This window comes from Chiloscyllium punctatum, chromosome 7 (assembly GCF_047496795.1).
Source record: "Chiloscyllium punctatum isolate Juve2018m chromosome 7, sChiPun1.3, whole genome shotgun sequence".
In the NCBI taxonomy this organism is placed as follows: domain Eukaryota; kingdom Metazoa; phylum Chordata; class Chondrichthyes; order Orectolobiformes; family Hemiscylliidae; genus Chiloscyllium; species Chiloscyllium punctatum.
The window spans coordinates 29,032,877-29,056,511 of NC_092745.1; the positions used below are offsets into that span (position 1 = coordinate 29,032,877).

A 23,635-nucleotide genomic window follows, 5' to 3' on the forward strand; every position below is an offset into this window, starting at 1 on the left:
GAAGGAAGAACAGTCAAAAACAATGTTTGGGGGTCTGATTGAGCCACTGTTCTGGTTCATACTCACTTTGTGACTTTAAATATCCTGAGCAGTCGCAGTGCTCGGAGTACGCTGATACCGAATGACGTCTCTGGGCGAATCATGGTCCAAACCACATCAAATATACTGCCGATAATCACCTGCCAAACACAGGATGTAATTAGACATACCGTCTGTGGTACAGTGCAGATTGTACAGTGATTTATAGACTCAAATAAGCTGAGATATTAGTTATACAAAGAAACTGGGATATTGGTCAGCGTACACACAGGGACTGGGACATGGAGAACAGAGTGTGATCCAAACTGCAATAATCACAAAAGGTCCAATGATCAATTGCTGTAGGGACCTGTAATTCCACATGAGATTCAACAATAATGGTCTGACACAACAAAAAGTCTCACAATATCACCAGTGTCTCGTACCAACCACACACAATACATTAGGAGCTGACACCAAAGGGCTAAAAGTGTCTGTTTATGGAGTAATACTGTTCACACAGTAGTACAAGATGCTGAAAAAAAACTCTATCTCCTCCATTGGTCTTCAGCCAATTTGATTCATTCCGTGTGATATCAAGAAACAGATGGAGACACTACAAAGGCTATCGGTCCTGATAACATTCCAACAATAGTACTGAAGCTCAAGAACTTACAATTCCCCAAGCCAAGCTATTCCAGTACAGTTACAACACTAGCAGCTATGTGACAATGTGGAAACATTGTCTCGGTATGTTCCTTTTCATCAAAAGGAGGACAAATCCATCTCAGCCAATATACCGTTCTGTTAGGCTACCCTCAATCATCAAGAAAGTGATGCAATGTGTCATCAACAGTTCTTTAAAGCAGCACCTGCTGAGGAATAACCTGCTCTGCGATGCCCAGTTTGGGTTCCACCAGGACTACTCAGTTCCTGACCTCATTACTGCCTTGGTTCAAACATGGACATATGAAGCTGTAGTCCAGAGATGAGGTGAGAGAGACAGCCCTTGATGCCCAGGCTACATTTGACTGAGTGTGACATCAAGGAGCCTTCACAAAATTAGTGGCAATGGATATCAGGGGGAAAACTCTCCGCTGGCTAGAGTCATACCTGGCACAAAGGAAGGTGATTGTGAATGTTGGAAGTCAGTCAGCCACGACCATCAGAAACCAGAGCTGGTCGCCGTGTACCTCCAGAGCTCTGACACCAGTGAGTCACAGTGTACTACAGATAGAAGAGCCAGTCATACTTCAGTGCATGGGTCTGACACCAGAGCCAGCCAGAGCATCCCATTGGGATCTGATGGGAAAAGCATCAGATCCTTATGGTATTAACAGGGTGTGAGAACAGACAGTCACAGAATAATACTGGCAGTTTGACTGCGGGCTAACATTAAAACATAGGTCTGATTTAAAGCTGGTGAAGAAATAGCTGCACCTTTAATAAAGCAAGTTACTGTAGCTCATTGAGAGCTGTGTTTACACAATAGCTTTGTTCAAGCAGTGTGGGAGGAGAAATAAGACACCATGGCACTGGGTGTGTGTGCAAAGTAAGATTTAGCCAGCAGCAGGTTGCTGACTGGCTTACACAGTTGGGACCAGTTGTGGATGCTCGAGATCATTAGCCTAGCTTCATATGTGTGTTTGGATCCTGGGCAGTTGGTGTGCGTGAAGGATGTATGGGTAGAAGGTCTCTAGACTGGAAGATGCACAGTCTGTTTTTAATCTCTGAAAAGTAACATGAGCCTTGAAGCTGTCAGTTATTCCCTCCTGCTATTTGATATCAGATGCTTCCTCGAACCGGCGACTCTGAACCATTTACATGTAAACTCCCTGATCCTCAGCAAAGAGTTGAGGATCTGGAGGAGAGGAGATTAAAGAAGAGGAAGTCTTGGGAAGAAAGGAAACTAAAGGGTGGCACGGTGGCTCAGTGGTTGGCATTGCCGCCTCACAGCGCCAAGGACCCTAGTTTGATTCCAGCCTCGGGTGACTGTGTGTGTGGAGTTTGCACATTCTCCCCGTGTCTGCGTGGGTTCTCTCCCACAGTCCAAAGATGTGTAGGTTAGGTGAATTGGCCAAGCTAAATTGCCCATAGTGTTCAGGGATGTGTAGATTAGGTGCGTTTGACTGGGGTAAATGTAGAGTATTGGGTAGGGGAATGGGTTTGGGTGGGCTACTCTTCAGAGTCGGTGTGGATTAATAGAGTCATAGAGATGTACAGCACAGAAACAGACCCTTTGGTCCAACTCATCCATGCTGACCAGATATCCCAACCCAATCTAGTCCCACTTGCCAGCACCCAGCCCATATCCCTCCAAACCCTTCCTATTCATATACCCATCCAGATGTCTTTTAAATGTTGCAATTGTACCAGCCTCCACCATATTCTCTGGCAGCTCATTCCATACACGTACCACCCTCTGTGTGAAAAAGTTGCCATTTGGACTTTTTTTTATATCTTTCCCCTCTCGCACTAAACCTATGCCCTCTAGTTCTGGACTCCCCCACCCCAGGGAACAGACTTTGTCTATTTACCTTAACCATGCCCCTCATGATTTTATAAACCTCTATAAGGTCACCTCTCGGCCTCCGACGCTCCAGGGAAAACAGCCTCCAGCCTGCTCAGTCTCTCTCCATAGCTCAAATCCTCCAACCCTGACAACATCCTTGTAAATCTTTTCTGAACCCTTTCAAGTTTCACAACATCTTTCCAATAGGAAGGAGACCAGAATTGCATACGATATTCCAACAGTGGCCTAAGCAATGTCTTGTACAGCCACAACATGATCTCCCAACTCCTGTACTCAATACTCTGACCAATAAAGGAAAGCATACCAAATGCCACCTTCACTATCCTATCTACCTGTGACTCCACTTTCAAGGAGATATGAACCTGCACTCCAAGGTCTCTTTGCTCAGCAACACTTAATAAGACCATAAGACATAGGAGCAGAAGTAAGGCCATTCGGCCCATCGAGTCCACTCCGCCATTCAATCATGGCTGATGGGCATTTCAACTCCACTTACCCGCATTCTCCCCTTAGCCCTTAATTCCTTGTGACATCAAGAATTTATCAATCTCTGCCTTAAACCTCTCCCTAGGACCTTACCATTAAGTGTATAAGTCCTACTCTGATTTGCTTTCCCAAAATGTAGCAGCTTGCATTTATCTGAATTAAACTCCATCTGCCACTTCTCAGCCCATTGGCCCATCTGGTCAAGATCCTGTTGTAATCTGAGGTAACTCTCTTCGCTGACCACTACACCTCCAATTTTGGTGTCATCTACAAACTTACTAACTGTACCTCTTATGCTCACATCCAAATCATTTATATAAATGACGGAAAGTAGTGGACCCAGCACTGATCCTTGTGGCACTCCACTGGTCACAGGCCTCCATTCTGAAAAACAACCCTCCACCACCACCCTCTGTCTTCTACCTTTGAGCCAGTTCTGTATCCAAATGGCTAGTTCTCCCTGTATTCCATGTGATCTAACCTTGCTAATCAGTCTCCCATGGGGAACCTTGTCGAACGCCTTACTGAAGTCCATATAGATCACATCTACTGCTCTGCCCTCATCAATCCTCTTTGTTACTTCTTCAAAGAACTCAATCAAGTTTGTGAGACATGATTTCCCATGCACAAAGCCATGTTGACTATCCCGAATCAGTCCTTGCCTTTCTAAATACATGTACATCCTGTCCCTCAGAATTCCCTCCAACAACTTGCCCACCACCGAGGTCAGGCTCACTGGTTTATATTTCCCTGGCTTGTCCTTACCACCTTTCTTAAACAGTGGCATCACGTTAGCCAACCTCCAGTCTTACGGCACCTTACCTGTGACGATCGATCATACAAATACCTTAGCAAGAGGCCCAGCAATCACTTCTCTAGCTTCCCACAGAGTTCTAGGGTACACCTGAATAGGTCCTGGGGATTTATCCACCTTTATGCATTTCGAGACATCCTCTGTAATGTGGACATTTTTCAAGATGTCACCATCTATTTCCCTACAGTCTATATCTTCCATGACCTTCTCCACAGTAAACACTGATGCAAAATACTCGTTTAGTATCTCCTACATCTCTTGCGGCTCCGCATAAAGGCTATCTTGCTGATCTTTGAGGGGCCCTATTCTCTCCCTAGTTACCCCTTTTGTCCTTGATGTATTTGTAAAATTTCTTTGGGTTCTCCTTAATTCTATTTGCCAAAGCTATCTCATGTCCCCATTTTGCCCTCCTGATTTCTCTCTTAAGTATACTCCTACTTCCTTTATACTCTTCTAAGGATTCACTCATCTATCCTGTCTATACCTTACATCTGCTTCCATCTTTTTCTTAACCAAACCTTCAATTTCTTTAGTCATCCAGCATTCCCTATACCTACCAGCCTGTCCTTTCACCCTGACAGGAATATACTTTCTCTGGATTCTTGTTATCTCATTTCTGAAGGCTTCCCATTTTCCAGCTGTCCCTTTACCTGCAAACATCTGCCGCTAATTAGCTTTTGAAAGTTCTTGCCGAAAACCGTCAAAATTGTCCATTCTCCAATTTAGAACTTCAACTTTTAGATCTGGTCTATCCTTTCCCATCACTATTTTAAATCTAATAGAATTATGGTCGCTGGTCCCAAAGTGCTCCCCCACTGACACCTCAGTCACCTTAACACTATGGCAGTCCCAGTCTATGTTTGAAAAGTTTAAATCCCCTACCATAACCACTCTATTATTCTTGACAGATAACTAAGATCTGCTTACAAATTTGTTTCTCAATTTCCCTCTGACTATTACGGGGTCTATAATACAATCCCAATAAGGTGATCAACCCTTTCTTATTTCTCAGTTCCACCCAAATAATTTCCCTGGATGTATTTCCGGGAATATCCTCCCTCAGTACAGCTGTAATGTTATCCCTTATCAAAAATGCCACTCCCCCTCCTCTCTTGCCTCCCTTTTTATCCTTCCTACACCATTTGTATCCTGGAACATTAAGCTGCCAGTCCTGCCCATCCCTGAGCCATGTTTCTGTAATTACTATGATATCGCAGTCCCATGTTCCTAACCACGCCGTGAGTTCACCTGCCTTCCCTGTTAGGTCCCTTGCACTGAAATAAGTGCACTTTTGTTTATCAGTCCTACCTTGTACTCTGCTTTCTCCCTGCCTGCCCAGACTGTTTGACTCACTCCTTTTCCCAACTGTACCAGTCTCAGATTGATCTTCACTATCTCTCTGGGTCCCACCCCCCCACCTTACTAGTTTAAATCCTCTTGAGCAGCTCTCGTAAATCTCCCTGCCAGTATATTAGACCCTTTCCAATCTAAGTGTAATCTGTCCTTCTTGTACAGGTCACTTCTACCCCAGAAGAGATTCCAATGATCCAAAAATGTGAATCCTTCTCCCATACACCAGCTCCTCAGCCATACATTCATCCTGCTCCTCAGATGCTCCTGACCTGCTGTGTTTTTCCAGCACCACTCTAACCTAGACTCTGATTTCCAGCATCTGCAGTCCTTACTTTTGCCATGCATTCATCTGCTCTATCCTCCTATTCCTACCCTCATGAGCTCGTAGCACCGGGAGTAATCCAGATATTATTAGTCTCGAGGACCTCCTTTTTAAATTCCTCTTAAATGTCTATATTCTCCCTTCAGAGTCTCAACTTCTTCCTTTCCTATGTCATTGGTTCCAATGTGTACAATGACCTCTTGCTGACCCTTCTCCCCCGTGAGAACTTTCTGCACCCTCTCTGAGATGTCCTTGATCTTGACACCAAGGGAGGTAACACACCATTCTGATTGGTCACTGCTGGCCACAGAAACAGTGCCTCGGATTAGAGAGTCCCCTAACACAATCAATCTCCTGGAACCCGCCGTACCCTTCATTGCATTAGAGCCAGTTTCAATACCAGAAACTTTGGCTGTCTGTGCTACATTCCCCTGAGAATCCATCAGCCCCTACATTTTCCAAAACAGCATACTTGTTTGAAATGGGGATGGCCACAGAAGACTCCTACACTACCTCTCTCACCTTTCCTGGAGTTAACCCATCTATGTGATTGTATCTGTGACTTTTCTCCCTTCCTGTAGCTGCCATCCATCACACCCTTGTATTGCTCTTGTAAATTCCTCATTGCCTCTAACTGTCTCTCCAACAGATCCATTCGATCTAATAAGATCTGCAACCAACGTCATTTATTGCAGATATAATCCTCAGTAACCCGTAAACTCTCCCTAAACTCTCACATCCGACAAAGAAGAGCATATCACTCTTCTTTGGGCCATTTTTGCTTCTTCCAATCTGTAGACCCAGAAAATAGCCCCGTCTTCTTCCTCTACAAAAACTGCCCCAGGCTAACATAATACTTATGGCTTATATTTTTCAGCTTAATCAAGAGACAGATCTCATTAAAAACCTATAATCAAGACTGAACCCTCTCTACTCACTACTGCAGACTTACCAGGCTCCAAGGGCACACTTAAAACGATTCACTTATCTGTCTCTGTGCTGTGACCTCTCCCAAACAGGTTCCTCCAAGATCAGTTGTGAATTTCACTGTGTGTTGATTTTGCCAGACGCACTCAGATGTCCAGCGATACATGAATTCAACAGCAGAGGCAGTAACTGTGCAGGTTCACTGCTCTGTCAGTTAGCAGTGTGAGTTTCTTTCTCTCTCTCTCTCCTGCACAGACCATGTGCTGCCTTTGTTTGTTCCTCTTCCTGTTAAAAGTGCCATTGTTTTGACTTTTTTTCCTCCAAAGTTCCAAAAAAACGTTTCGGCCCAAGTGCCTGTTTCCACACTGCAGGGAATCTATGAAATTCTATAAAGTTGATGGACGAGTGCAACTGAAATTATACCTCAATATTTCTCTGTCCACCCTGAACACTATTTGTCAAAGTCAGTGACAATGTACTACAGGGGCCTGATACCAGAGCCAGTCACCCCATTTGACAGGCATCTGTAAATACAGGCAGTCACACTGCACTAAGGGAGCTCATACCACAGCCACTTACACTGTATTATAAACATCGCATAACACAGCCAGTCACACTGTACTACAGAGGCCTGATACAAGTCCCAATCACAGTTTACTACAGAGGCCTAATCTAAGGCCAAATACTGCAAGATGTCTCGTTGAGAAGAAGGATAATGATGGACTCACCCCACAGTCAAAGCAATTGAAGGAGGAGTGAAAGTATAGTCGCAGTCCACAGCCGTACATCTTTAGAAACATCTCGGAGAGAAAAAGTCCCAGAAAGGTGAACTCCGCATAATCTGAGAAAATGAAATATCTGGGTTAGAAAGGCGTTTGATAAGGATCCCCATGGTAGGCTCGTTCAGAAAGTAAGGAGACGGGGGACACAGGGAAAGTTTGCTGTCTGGATCCAGAATTGGCTGGCTCAAAGAAGACGGAGGGTGGTAGTAGATGGAAAGTATTCAGCCTAGAATTCGGTGACCAGTGGTGTTCCCCAGGGATCCGTTCTGGGACCTCTGCTCTTTGTGATTTTTACAAATGACTTGGATGAGGAAGTGGTAGGGTGGGCTAGGACGTTTGCCGATGACAGAAAGGTTGGTGGAGTTGTGAATAGCGTGGCGGACTAGTTGTGGATAGTGTTGTCGGTTACAGTGGGACATTGACAGGGTGCAGAACTAGGCTGAGAAGTGGCAGATGAAGTTCAACCTGGAAAAGTGTGAAGTGATTCATTTTGGAAGGTTGAATTTGAATGCAGATTATGGGGTTAAAGACAGCATTCTTGGCAGTGTGGAGGATCAGAGGGATCTTGGGGTCCGTGCCCATAGATCCTTCAAAGTTGATAGGATTGTTAAAGGGCATATAGTGTGTTGGCTTTCATTAGCAGGGGGATTGAGTTTAGAAGCCGTGAGGTTATGCTGCAGCTCTATAGAGCCTTGGTTAGACTACACCTGGAGTATTGTGTTCAGTTCTGGCTGCTTCATTATAGGAAGGATGTGGAAGTTTTAGAGAGAGTGCAGAGGAGATTTACCAGGATACTCCTGGACTGGAGGGCATGCCTTATGAAGAAAGGTTGAGGCAGCTAGGGCTTTTCTCATTGGAGAGAAGAAGGATGTGAGGTGACTTGATAGAGGTGGACAAGTTAACGACAGGCATAGATAGAGTGGTTAGCCAGAGACTTTTTCCCAGGGTGGAAATGTCTGTCACACAGGGGCATAATTTTAAGGTGATTGGAGAAAGGTTTAGGGGAGATGTCAGAGGTAGGTTCTTTACTCAGAGAGTGGAGGGCACGTGGAATGCACTGCCAGTGGTGATAGCAGAGTCAGATACATTAGGCACATTTAAACGACTCTTGGATAGGTACATGGATGATAGTAAAGTGTCAAGTATGTCGGTTAGTTTGATCTTAGAGTAGGATAAAAGGTCAGCATGACATCAAGGGCCGAAGGGCTTGTACTGTGCTGTCCTGTTCTATGTACATGTGAAACACGCTCTGTGCAAAAAATTTACCCCTCGCGTCTTTTTTAAATCTCTTACCTCTAACCTTAATGTGTCCCTAGTCTTGAAATACCCCATTCTAAGGGAAAGACAACTACCATTACCTCTATCTATACCCCATATTATTTTATCAACTTCCAGTAGGTCACTCCTCAACCTCCAATGCTGCAGTGAAGGAGGTCCCAGCCTGTCTAACGTTTCTTTATAACTCAAAACTTCTATACCCAGCAACATCCTGGTTAATCTCTTCTGAACTCTCTCCAGCTTTATAATATCCTGCAGCTGTACAGGACCTTGGTTAGGCCACAGTACTGTGTGCAGTTCTGGTCGCCTCACTTTAGGAAAGATGTGGAAGCTTTGGAGAGGGTGCAGAGGAGATTTACCAGGATGTTGCCTGGAATGGAGAGTAGGTCGTACGAGGATAGGTTGAGAGTGCTAGGCCTTTTCTCGTTGGAACGGCGAAGGATGAGGGGTGACTTGATAGAGGTTTATAAGATGATCAGGGGAATAGATAGAGTAGACAGTCAGAAACTTTCTCCCTGGGTACAACAGAGTGTTACAAGGGGACATAAATTTAAGGTGAAGGGTGGAAGGTATAGGGGAGATGTCAGGGGTAGGTTCTTTACCCAGAGAGTGGTGGGGGCATGGAATGCGCTGCCTGTGGCAGAGTCAGAATCATTGGTGACCTTTAAGCGGCAATTGGATAGGTACATGGATGGGTGCTTAAGCTAGGACAAATGTTCGGCACAACATCGTGGGCCGAAGGACCTGTTCTGTGCTGTATTGTTCTATGTTCTATGTCCTTCCTATTGGATGTAGGTTTGCTCGCTGAGCTGAAAGGATCATTTCCAGACATTTCATTACCTTACTAGATAGCATCTTCAGTGGACTTTATACAAAACAATGCTGAAACTTCCTGCTTTCCATTTATATGTTTGGGTTTCTTTGGGTTGGTGATGTCATTTCCTGTGGTGAAGTCACTTCCTGTTCTTTTTCTCAGGGGGTGGTAGATGGGGTCTAACTTGTTGTGTTGTTGATAGAGTTCTGAATGTCTTCTTATAACTGGGTGGCCAGAACTAGACACATTATTTCAGAAGAGGCCTCAACATGACTTCTCAACTCCTCTGCGCTTTGTTTCCACAATATATAGGAGTCCATAGCATCAACCTCCATTTCCTGACATTTTAAACTTCTCTGTGCCATTTTTTTTAGATTAGATTACTTACAGTGTGGAAACAGGCCCTTTGGCCTAACACGTCCACACCGCCCCGCCGAAGTGCAACCCACCCATACATACATTTACCCCTTACCTAACTCTACGGGCAATTTAGCCTGGCCAATTCACCTGACCTGCACATCTTTGGACTGTGGGAGGAAACCGGAGCACGCAGAGGAAACCCACGCAGACACGGGGAGAATGGGCAAACTCCAAACAGACAGTTGCCTGAGGCGGGAATTGAACCCGAGTGAGGCAGCAGTGCTAACCACTGTGCCACCGTGCCAATTTTGTGTGAAAATCAGTCCAGAATCCACTCTTGAAGCGCATGACTCTAATACATAGTGCAAGTCCCCTGTCCCCAACTATTTAAATAATTTGTTTCCATTAATACTATCAGTTCCCTGAACATCCTGGAAACTTATCAAATCTCCCCTCAGTCTTTACGATTCCGAGGAAGACAACATGAACAAACTCCGTCCAGCTAGCATTCTTGTAAGGTTACGGTGAATTCCTTCCAAGGTCAAAACCTCCAGGCTGTGTGGTGGTGTCCAGAGTTGTTTCCAGGATGTGATTCAGCCAGAGTCTTGTACAGTCAAAATAGATCTTCTTTACGGTTCTTATGAAAAAAAAGCCTGCATTTATTAGCCTTCTGTTTAACTGTTTATTGGAGCTGCTCATAAGCTTCTGATAAAATACATACTGAGGCAATCTCCCCAAACATCTGCCCAACCTCAGCTGACCCTATTCTTTCCAGCCTTTCTGCACTTGGAGATCTCCCCCATCTACCAATATCTGTTTGTAGTCTATACTGCTACCAATGCCATCCATCTGTGCAAGTTGGAAACATTTTGATGGCTCTCCATGCCAGCATTTGGGGTGTTGAGAAATACAGGGAGCAGCCATGGCCCCATCAGGGATCACTAATCGCAGTCTTGACCAATATACACCATCCCAACTCTGTCTCTGGACGTTCAGCAACTTTCCGAATCTGGTTTTGGCTTTAGTGAGAGGTTTTACCAAATGCCCACATTACTTTCTTCTGTTGACAATACCCTGCCCATTACTTCCTGCCAGCTGTTCCATAACTTTGGGACGATGAGCTTGAAACTCTTTGGTTGGCTGTGAAGCGCTTTCGGATGTTCCCAGCTGGTGAAGATGAGGTGAAAATGGAAACCTCTCACTACACAGCCACAAGGGAGCTGACTGGGGCTGAGACTGCATCGCGTCAAAGGCAATGAGTGATCTTGTGGTCAGGTTTCAACACTGAGAGAAGCAGAGAGGAAACGTTGGAGAAAGTCTGTCCACACAGAGTAATCATCTGTGTTGACTCCCTGTTCTGGGGTGTGGGGACAGGATTGGGAAAGAAATGGCTAGTCATGGCATCATAATGTGTATCATACAAAGAGTAGTGGGAATCCTGACATCCAAAATACAAAGAGCTGGCGGTCAATTACAACTTCCAAAATTGGAATGAATGGATTAGGAATGGAATATCAATGTATCTAGCCTTTGGTTGGAAATCCAATGTTGGTATTTCAGTCTGAAGTAGGCAGCTAACAACCACAAGGATAGGAAGGCTTGCCCTCATGGTCAGTGTTGGGGTGGCCTGGCCCTCTCCCCCAGGGACACTCTGAAACAGACACTTGGTACTCACAGAGGAAGTTGGTGAGCCATAAAGGCTGGTCATAGTGGACAATAGCGACGCACACTGTGTTGAGGGCCACTAGGCTCAGGACAATCCAGTAGAAGGCGTGGGACTTGACCATGTGACGGATGGAGATGCGCAGCATGCGCTCTTTCCGGCGGAAATAGGATGAGCCCTCCAGCAGCTTGGTGCTCTTGATGCTGGCCCTTGCTAAAGGTGAACCTGGAAAGGGTGACAAATCAGTCAACTTAGGTCCAAGCGAACAGACCACACCCATTGCAAAAAGCAAACTCAAAGGAAACGGTCTATAAGCTACGATAAACTCTGTGGAAACAGCACAGGGCTGGAATTGGGTGAGAAACTCTTGCAAGGGGCCAGCATACACAGTGGCTGGCTGAATGGTCACCTTCAGTCTGCAACCTTATGATTAAATGATAAGGCATCACTGGAACTGACTGTCATTTCCAGGGTGGTCCAACATCCTGACAGCACTCCGATGTTCTTGATCAGAAAAAGGATTGGGATAATACAGATACCAGGATAATAATGGTACCTGGAAGGATGATACCTAGATAATAATGATACAGGAACTAATAATGATTCCTGATCTAATAAGCATTACTATCCAGCTGCATGATCATGTTACCTGGTGTAATAATGAATCATGGGCAGTGACAATGCCTGGCTGATAATGATATCAGCATCGCTATGATCACTGGAATAACGTGACAAGTGGACTCACCAAGAAAGAGGACAATAATTTAACACCTGATTAATAATGATAGCCGAAGAAGACTGACATCTGGACTGACAATGAAATCTAGATAATAATGATAGTCAGATAATAACAATATCTGTACTAATAATGAAAGCTGGATGATGATGTTAGCTGATGATGTAACCCAGGCATGATGGTGATGATGATGACGATGATGATGATGTAGTACCCAGACATGATGGTGATGATGTAGTACCCAGACATGATGGTGATGATGATGTACCCAGACATGATAGTGATGATGATGATGTAGTACCCAGACATGATAGTGATGATGATGATGTAGTACCCAGACATGATAGTGATGATGATGTACCCAGACATGATAGTGATGATGATGTACCCAGACATGATAGTGATGATGATGATGTAGTACCCAGACATGATGGTGATGATGATGACGATGATGATGATGTAGTACCCAGACATGATAGTGATGATGATGATGTAGTACCCAGACATGATAGTGATGATGATGTACCCAGACATGATGGTGATGATGATGTACCCAGACATGATGGTGATGATGATGACGATGATGATGATGTAGTACCCAGACATGATAGTGATGATGATGATGTAGTACCCAGACATGATAGTGATGATGATGTAACCCAGACATGATGGTGATGATGATGTAACCCAGACATGATGGTGATGATGATGTACCCAGACATGATAGTGATGATGATGATGTAGTACCCAGACATGATAGTGATGATGATGTAACCCAGACATGATGGTGATGATGATGTACCCAGACATGATAGTGATGATGATGATGTAGTACCCAGACATGATGGTGATGATGATGACGATGATGATGATGTAGTACCCAGACATGATAGTGATGATGATGATGTAGTACCCAGACATGATAGTGATGATGATGACGATGATGATGATGTAGTACCCAGACATGATAGGGATGATGATGTACCCAGGTATGATAGTGATGATGATGATGATGATGATGATGATGATGTAGTACCCAGACATGATGGTGATGATGTAGTACCCAGACATGATGGTGATGATGATGTACCCAGGTATGATAGTGATGATGATGATGATGTAGTACCCAGACATGATAGTGATGATGATGTACCCAGACATGATAGTGATGATGATGATGTAGTACCCAGACATGATGGTGATGATGATGATGTAGTACCCAGACATGATGGTGATGATGTAGTACCCAGACATGATGGTGATGATGATGTACCCAGACATGATGGTGATGATGTAGTACCCAGACATGATGGTGATGATGATGTACCCAGGTATGATAGTGATGATGATGATGATGTAGTACCCAGACATGATAGTGATGATGATGTACCCAGACATGATAGTGATGATGATGATGTAGTACCCAGACATGATAGTGATGATGATGATGTAGTACCCAGACATGATGGTGATGATGTAGTACCCAGACATGATGGTGATGATGTAGTACCCAGACATGATGGTGATGATGATGTACCCAGACATGATAGTGATGATGATGATGTACCCAGACATGATGGTGATGATGTAGTACCCAGACATGATGGTGATGATGATGATGTAGTACCCAGACATGATGGTGATGATGTAGTACCCAGACATGATGGTGATGATGTAGTACCCAGACATGATGGTGATGATGATGTACCCAGACATGATAGTGATGATGATGATGATGATGATGATGTAGTACCCAGACATGATAGTGATGATGATGATGATGATGGTGATGATGTAGTACCCAGACATGATGGTGATGATGATGTACCCAGGTATGATAGTGATGATGATGATGATGTAGTACCCAGACATGATGGTGATGATGATGTACCCAGGTATGATAGTGATGATGATGATGATGTAGTACCCAGACATGATGGTGATGATGATGTACCCAGACATGATGGTGATGATGTAGTACCCAGACATGATGGTGATGATGTAGTACCCAGACATGATGGTGATGATGATGTACCCAGGTATGATAGTGATGATGATGATGATGTAGTACCCAGACATGATGGTGATGATGATGTACCCAGACATGATGGTGATGATGTAGTACCCAGACATGATGGTGATGATGATGTACCCAGACATGATAGTGATGATGATGATGATGATGATGATGATGTAGTACCCAGACATGATGGTGATGATGATGTACCCAGGTATGATAGTGATGATGATGATGATGTAGTACCCAGACATGATGGTGATGATGATGTACCCAGACATGATGGTGATGATGATGACGATGATGATGATGTAGTACCCAGACATGATAGTGATGATGATGATGATGATGGTGATGATGTAGTACCCAGACATGATGGTGATGATGATGTACCCAGACATGATGGTGATGATGTAGTACCCAGACATGATGGTGATGATGTAGTACCCAGACATGATGGTGATGATGATGATGATGATGATGGTGATGATGTAGTACCCAGACATGATGGTGATGATGATGTACCCAGACATGATGGTGATGATGATGTACCCAGACATGATGGTGATGATGTAGTACCCAGGTATGATAGTGATGATGATGATGATGATGATGATGATGTAGTACCCAGACATGATGGTGATGATGTAGTACCCAGACATGATGGTGATGATGTAGTACCCAGGTATGATAGTGATGATGATGATGATGATGATGATGATGATGTAGTACCCAGACATGATGGTGATGATGTAGTACCCAGACATGATGGTGATGATGTAGTACCCAGACATGATGGTGATGATGATGTACCCAGACATGATGGTGATGATGTAGTACCCAGGTATGATAGTGATGATGATGATGATGATGATGATGATGATGTAGTACCCAGACATGATGGTGATGATGATGTACCCAGACATGATGGTGATGATGATGTACCCAGACATGATGGTGATGATGTAGTACCCAGGTATGATAGTGATGATGATGATGATGATGATGATGATGTAGTACCCAGACATGATGGTGATGATGTAGTACCCAGACATGATGGTGATGATGTAGTACCCAGGTATGATAGTGATGATGATGATGATGATGATGATGATGATGTAGTACCCAGACATGATGGTGATGATGTAGTACCCAGACATGATGGTGATGATGATGATGATGATGATGATGATGATGTAGTACCCAGACATGATGGTGATGATGTAGTACCCAGGTATGATAGTGATGATGATGATGATGATGATGATGATGATGTAGTACCCAGACATGATGGTGATGATGATGTACCCAGACATGATGGTGATGATGTAGTACCCAGACATGATAGTGATGATGATGATGATGATGGTGATGATGTAGTACCCAGACAATAAAGATACCTGGATAAGAAAGATAAAAATGGAAAGAATTAAGAAAGCTGTACATCAGAAACAAAAATGGAAATTGCTGGAAAAGCTCAGCAGCATCTGTGGAGAAAAACCAGAGTTAATGTTTCAGGTCGAGTGACCCCCTCCTCAGAACTGTAGAATAGTTGTGGAACTCAAAATAGTGTGACCAGATAATAAAGATACTGAGACAAATAATAATCCCTCGACTAATAATGACAAAGGGATAATAATTATGCCTGGACTCATAATGATTCTTCACAGTGTGGAAACAGGCCCTTCGGCCCAACCCAACCCTCTGAAGAGTAACCCATCCAGACGAATTTCCCTTTGACGAATGTACCTTACACGACAGGCAATTTGGCATGGCCAATTCACCTGATCTGCACATCTTTGGACTGTGGGAGGAAACCGGAGCACCCGGAGGAAACCCACGCAGACATGGGGAGAATGTGCAAACTCCACACAGACAGTCCCTGAGGCTGGAATCGAACTGGGACCCTGGTGCTGTGAGGCAGCAGTGCTAACCACCAAGCCACCAGGCCCTTCCCCTTTTATAAATGATACCTGAATTAATAATGACACCTGGTTGAATAAGGAATCCTGGGCTAATAATCACAAACAAAAACAGAGGTCACTGGAAAAGCTCAGCAGGTCTGGCAGCATCTGTGAAGAGAAGTCAAAGTTAATGTTTTGGGTCTGGTGACCCTTCCTCAGAATTGATAGTAGCGAGGAAAATATTGATTCCTATGCAGAGGATAGGATAGGGCGAAAGGAGTAAACATTAGGGAGGGATGGAACCCAAAGAGAGAGAAGTTAGACAGATGAAGGAATCACTAATGATCTAGTTGGGAGGGTGAATAGCTGTTAATGGAGACTGTTAGTGGCTAATAATAGGCAGTGTGTATGTCCGACTGTGTGATAACAAGGCCAGGTGTGTCTGGTTGGGGACTGGTTCATGGAGAAGTTCAGGCCCTAAAATTATTGAACTCGATATTGAGTCCGGAGGGCTGCAGGGTCCCCAAGCAGAAAATGAGAAGTTGTTCTTCCAGCTAGTGCTGAGCTTCACTGGAGCACACTGCAGCAAGCCTGAGACAGAGGGGGTGGCAAGGGAACAGGGTGGCCTGTTAAAGGGGCACGCAACTGGAAGCTCAGGCTCGTTTTTGCAGGCAGAACGTAGAATGCAGTCGACTAGATTGTGAGAAGTGCAAGTAGAAATGCTGCTTCATCTGGAAGGTATGTTTGGGCACTCAGATACTGAGGAGGGAGGAGCTAAATGGGCAGGTGTTAATCCTTCGGCATTTGCAGGGGAAGGCAACATGGGGCTTTGGAGGGGGGGGTTGGAAGTAAAAGAACAGAGGATGTCCCAGAGGGAATGGTCGCTGCGGAAGGCAGACAAGGCAGGGGAGGGGAATATCTGTCTGGTGGTGGCATCTCGCTGGAGGTGGCAGAAAGAGCAGCCGATGATCTTCTGGATGTGGATGGTAGTGGGATGGTAGGTGAGGACAAGAGGAACCCTCTCACTGTTGCAGGAGGATGGAGAGGTGATGAGGGTGAAGTACGAGAGATGAGTCGGACCCTGTTGAGGGCCAGGTCGACAACACTGCTGGGGAATCCTCAGTTCAGGAAGAAGGTGGCCAGTTCAGGGGCTCCCTTGTCGAAGATGGCCTCATTGGAACATTTGCGATGGATCAGAAGAATTGGGAGAATGGAATGGAGTCTTTACAGGAGACATGGTGAGAGGATATATAGTCCAGGTAGCTGTAGGACCCGGTGGGTTTACAGTGGATATTAGTGACCAGCTAATCCCAAGAAATGGAAACAGAGATGTCAAGGAAGGGAAGAGTGGAGTCAGAGATAGATCAGGTGAAAATGGACTAATAATGAAGGTGCTGAAAATGTGTTGCTGGAAAAGCGCAGCAGGTCAGGCAGCATCTAAGGAGCAGGAGAATCGACGTTTCGGGCATCAGCCCTTCTTCAGGAAGGGCTGCCGGACCTGCTGCGCTTTTCCAGCAACACATTTTCAGCTCTGATCTCCAGCATCTGCAGTCCTCACTTTCTCCTCAATAATGAAAGTGAACCGATAATGATTCCTAGTTCCTGAAAGTGGCCACACAAATCGATAGGGTGGTAATGAAGGTGTGTGACATGTTTGCCTTTTATTGGTTGGGGTGAATAAGTGTGATGCTGGAAAAGCACAGCCGGTCAGGCAGCATCCGAGGAGCAGGAGAGTCAACGTTTTGAGCATAAGCTCTTCATCAGGAATGAGGGGTGGCCCAAAGGGGCCGAGAGATAAATGGGAGGGGGATGGGATGGGGATGGGGGAAGGCAATAGGTAGATGCAAGTGGGGGTGATAGGTCAGAGCAGAGGGTCGAGTGGATAGGTGGGTCGGAAGATGAATAGGTGGGACAGTTCAAGAGGGCGGTGTCGAATTAGAGGATTGGATCTGGGATAAGGTGGGGGAAGACGAGATAAGGAAACTGGTGAAATCAACATTGATTCCTTGTGGATGCAGGGTCCTGAAGTGGAAGATGAGGTGTTCTTTCTGTAGCTGTCGAATGGCTAGGGTTTGGCGGTGGAGGAGGCCCAGGACTTGCCTGTCCTTGGCAGAGTGGGAAGGGGAGTTGATGAAATCGGCCACAGGGCAGTGGGGTTGTTTAATGCGTGTGTCCCAGAGGTGTTCTCTGAAGTGTTCCGCAAGTTGGCGTCCTGTCTCCCCAATTGTGAGGTGTTTGGAGGTGCAGGGTAATCTCTGCTGAATGTGGAAGGATCCTTTGGGGCCTTAGATGGAGGTGAGGTGGGGTGAGGTAAGGTGAGGGGCGAGGTGATGGCGCAGATTTTACACCTCTTGTGATGGTAAAGTAAGGTGCCGGGAATGGAGGGTGGATTGGTGGGTGGGTGTGGATCCAATGATGAAGTCGCGGAGGGAATGGTCTCTGTGGAATGCTGAAAGGAGTTTGGAGGGAAATATATATCTGATGGTACGGTCTGATTATAGGTGGTGGAAATGGCAGGGGATGATGCGTTGTATCTGGAGGTTGGTGGGGTGGAATGTGAGGACCAGGAGTGTTCTGTCCTTGTTGTGATGGGAGAGATGGGGTTCAAGAGGGGGGTTATGGGAAGTGGAGGAGATGTGCTGGAGGGCATTGTTGACCATGTGGGAGGGGAGATTGCGGTCCTTGAAGTGGGAGGTCATCTGGATAATTATAGCTGGATATTAATGAGAGCTGGACAGTATTGGTAACTGGATAACAACAAAAGCTGGTTATTAATAATACCAATGCTATCTGGTTAATCACGAGAGCTGGATAGTAATGATAGCTAAATATTATTGATATTTGGATAATATTAATAGCTGGATAACAATGCAAGTGGGATATTCATGGAAGGTGGCTAACAAGAATAGTGGGATATTAATGAGAGCTGGATAGTAATGACTACTGGATAACAACGAGAGCTAAATATTAATGAAAGCTGGATAATAATGATAGCTGGATAACAATGAGAGCTGGTTGTTAATGATATCCGTATAATAATGCTAGCTGGTTAATCATGCTAGCTGGATAACAATGAGAGCTGGATAGCAATAATATCTGGATATTGATGACAGCTGGATAATAGCGATAGCTGAATAACAATGCAAGCTGGATATTAAAGAAAGATGGATAATAATGATAGCTAGGTATTAATCATAGCTGGATATTAGCGATCGCTGGATAATATTAATAACTGGATAACAATACAAGTGGGATATTCATGGAAGAAGGTTAACAATGAAAACTGGACATTAACGATATCTCAATAATAAAGATAGCTGGATATTGATGATAGCTGGTTAACAATGCATGCTGGATGTAAATGATAGCTGGATAATAATGAAATCTGGATATTAATGATATCTGAATAATAATTATAGTTGGTATTTATGAAAGATGGATACTAATGATAGCTGAATAATAATGGCATCTAGATAACGACAGCTGGATATTATGATAGCTGTACAATATTGATCGCTGGATAACAATGATAACTGGATATCAATGATATCTGGTTAATATTGACAGGTTGATAGTAATGTTAGCTGGATAATAGTGATCGTGGGATAGTAATGATGCCTGGACTAATAATGATAGCTGGAAAATTACAATCCCAGGATAATAATGATACCTTGACCAATAATAATAATACCTGGACAATCATTTTACCCAGATAACAAAAACTCCTGGTTTAATTTGATACTGATTGAATAATGAAATTGGGACAATTAATTATCACTGAAAAATAATGATATTTGAATTTTTCATAAAACCAGGCTAAAAATGATACCTGGACTAACAATGAAAGCTGGATGGACTAATAATGATACCTGGATAATAATTTCCTCTGGCTAATAATGATAATAATGATTTAGCTTGCCACTGAGGAATTGGGAGATGACTGAAAGATCAGGTTTAGTGGAAAGCAGAGATCTCAGAGGGTTCTAGGAATGGAGGAGTTTACAAAGGTAGGATTGGACATCGGAATGAGAATCTAAAATATGAAGGCATTTCCAGAATGGGAGTCATTGTAGGTCAGTGAGTACAGGGTTAGTGAGTGAATGGAATGGAGTATGAGTTCAGAGAGAGTCAACAGAGTTTGGTCAAGGTCTGGATTGAAGGTTTTGGAGTCATAGAGATGTACATCATGGAAACAGACCCTTTGGTCCAACCCGTCCATGCCGACCAGATTTCCCAACCCAATCTAGTCCCACCTGCCAGCACCTGACCCATATCCCTCCAAACCCTTCCTATTCATATACCCATCCAAATGCCTCTTAAATGTTGCAATTGTACCAGCCTCCACCACATCCTCTGGCAGCTCATTCCATACACGTACCACCCTCTGCGTGAAAAAAATGTCCCTTAGGTCTTTTCTATCTTTCCCCTCTCACCCTAAACCTATGCCCTCTAGTTCTGGACTCCCCTACCCCAGGGAAGAGGCTTTGTCTATTTACCCCTCATGATTTTATAAATATCTATAAGATCACTCTTCAGCCTCCGACGCTCCAGGGAAAACAGCCCCAGCCTATTCAACCTTTCCCTAAAGCTCAAATCCTCCAACCCTGGCAACAGCCTTGTAAATATTTCCTGAACCCTTCCAAGTTTCACAACATCCTTCCTCTTCATATATCAGTCCTGCCATCTCAGGAATCAATCTGGTAAGTTATTATTGCCCTCCCATGTTCCTCAGATAAGGACAAAACTGCACACAGTCCTCCATGTGTGGTCTCATCAAAGCCGTGCCCAAGTGCAGCAAGACATCCCTGCTCCTGTCCTCTAATCCTCTCGCTATGCAGGTGAACATACCTTTGCCTACTTAACTGCATCCTCCACACAGCTCATTGACGTTTTTAGATGATGCTGCTAAGAGGCAGTGTGTAGGTGAGACATAGTCCAATACCTACCGACAGAAGAGATTTCAGTGTAGTGGTCATCACTCGATTCTGTATGGATCATCTCCATTCGTCCCTTCTTGATCGTTGCTCTTCTAAGGACTGAAAACAAAGGGTTAGTTGATCTGACATGGAGCCCCTCCTCCTCCTCCCTTTGGAAATCCTGGTGAAGTTATTGGGTGAAGCTGTGTGCTACATCAATACGTGATGAACAGTGAGGGAGCGTGCCCGGGGTTGCAATGGGAGTGAATGTGGATCAGCTGTTACTATAGCATCACACCAAACTGAACGGGGCACTCAGAGTGGAACCTGCCACCTACTTTCTCCCCTTTCACATGATAGCCCTGAGGAGGTGATGGTGATCTTGATGAATGGTTTGACTCCAAGTGATGACAGTGCTCCCCAATATAAGTGGTGAAGGAAATCCTAGTGCATTGAGCAGGTTAGTGAAGTGTATAATGTGTACCCTGTCCGTCTCTTTCTCCAGCACTCATTACATATCCTGGCTGAACATTCAATCCCAGTCACTGAACATCATGATTTGTCACACACTGTCATTTCTCACACATCACAGGTGGAATGAATTTAACTTCTTTCTCTCTCACTTTCGTCCTGTCTGTCTCTTTGCACCTCCACCCATTTTGTCTTGTACTGTTCACCGATTCTTCCTCAAACTGGGGCAACATGGTGACTCAGTGGTTAGCACTGCTGCCTCACAGTGCCAGGGACCCAGGTTTGATTCCAGCCTTGGGTGACTGTATGGTGTTTGCACATTCTCTGCGTGGGTTTCCTCCGGGTGCTCCGCTTTCCTCCCACAGTCCAAAGATGTGCAGGTCAGCTGAATTGGCCATGCTAAATTGCCCGTAGTGTTAGGTGCATTAGTCAGAGGGAAATGGGTCTGGGTGGATTACTCATCAGAGGGTCAGTGTGGACTAGTTGGGCCGAAGGACCTCTTTCCACACTGTAGGGAATCTAATCTACCATTACTGCCTTCTTATCTATCCGAAGCTTTTCCACACTTCCTCATCTCAGCAACTGTCTCTTTAATCTGTCCGTCTCTCTCTCTCTCTCTCTCCCTCTATTCTATCTTTCCCAATATTTTCTTCTGTATTCCACCCAAAACTATCTCCACTCCCTCCTTTGTCTCTCTTCCCCTCCTCTGTCTGTCTGCCTCTCTCTCTCTCTCTCTCTTCCCCCACTCTCTGTCGCCCTCTCTCCCTTCTCCCTCCTCTGTCACGCTCTCTCTCTCTCTCTCTCTCTCTCCCTCCTCTATCTTTCCCTCTCCTCTCTCTCCGACGCTCCAGTGAAGAAAGACCCAGCCTCTCCTTATAACTCAAACCTTCCATTCCCGGCAACACCTTGCTCCTTTTCTCATTCGGTTTTCTATCCGTTGCTAATTTTGTCATTTCTTTCACCTTTTCTTTGCCTCTTCCTACTGCCATTAAAACTAGAGCGAATAGAGCACAGTTCCTGATCCTGGCTAGCAGTGAGCAGACTGTAGTCACTGCTGAGAATCTCTGTTACAGTATTACAATCTCCATGGCAACTGATGACTTCTTAAGTTAAGAAATTCAGACTTCCAGATAATAGCTGAAAGAATGTCACAACAAGATTTCACTTGATGACTTTTACGACTGTTTACAGTAACAAAAGACTAAACATCATATTATTGATTAACCACTAACTTGGAGGCAACTTATACTTAAAACCACCAACAAAACATGGTTCTGGTTGTTGGCGGTCAGTCCAGGATATCTCTGCAGGAGTTCCTCAGGGTAGTGTCCTAGGCCCAATCATCTTCAACTGCTTCATAAACGACCTTCCCTTCATTACAAGGTCAGGGGTGGGGATGTTCGCTGATGATTGCACAACATTCAGCACCAGTCGAGACTCCTCAGAAATTGAAGCTGTTCATGTTCAAATTCAACAAGATCTGGATAATATCCAGGCTTGGGCTGACAAGTAATATTCGTGCCACACAAATGCCAGGCAATGACCACCTCCAATCAGAGACAATCTAATCATCATCGCTGACATTCTATTGCCTTACCATTGCTGAAAACCCCTCAAACTGAACCGGACTCACCATATAAATACAGTGGCTACAAGAATACATCCTATTCTGGGAAATTCACCAACGATCCTGAGACAGCATCTTTCAATCCCATGGCCACTTCCATCCAGAAGGACAAGAGCAGCTAGATACATGGGAGCACCAAGTTCCCCTCCAATCCACTCACCATCCTGACTTGCAAATATATTGCCAACCCTTCACTGTCATAGAATCATAGAGTCATAGCGATGTACAGCACGGAAACAGACCCTTCAGTCCAACTTGTCCATGCTGACCGGAATCCCTCCCTAAGGGAATTGTGGGTCAACCGATAGCATGTGGACTGCAGCAGTTGAAGAATGCAGCTCACCATCACCTTCTGAAGTGCAACTAGGGACAAGCACTGAATGCTGGCCCAGCCTGCATCATCTCCATCCCAGAAGGAGATGCCAGAACTCTTTTACCATAAAGTAAATGGAATTTAATGTACACCTATTTACACCCAACATTCTCAGACATTTGTTGGGCTTTGGAAACTCTCATTCTATCTACCATGAGCACATGGGCTCCTGCCACTAGCCCCAGATGTAAAAACCTTGCACTGCCTTCGGTGTAAAACCATTTAATCTCCAGCCATCTAA

General features: G+C 44.7%; 1 protein-coding gene across 1 annotated transcript in view; it reads right to left on the bottom strand.

Annotated features, from left to right (window-relative positions):
- LOC140479529 (probable voltage-dependent R-type calcium channel subunit alpha-1E) overlaps nt 1–23,635 on the bottom strand; it is a 1,102,593-nt gene that overhangs the window by 690,091 nt on the left and 388,867 nt on the right. The window contains exons 12-15 of the mRNA XM_072573344.1: nt 20,954–21,043; nt 11,363–11,575; nt 7,182–7,294; nt 67–179 (exon numbers count right to left, since the gene is read on the bottom strand). Coding sequence (XP_072429445.1) covers nt 67–179; nt 7,182–7,294; nt 11,363–11,575; nt 20,954–21,043 — 529 coding nt within the window. The remainder of the gene's footprint in view (nt 1–66; nt 180–7,181; nt 7,295–11,362; nt 11,576–20,953; nt 21,044–23,635) is intronic.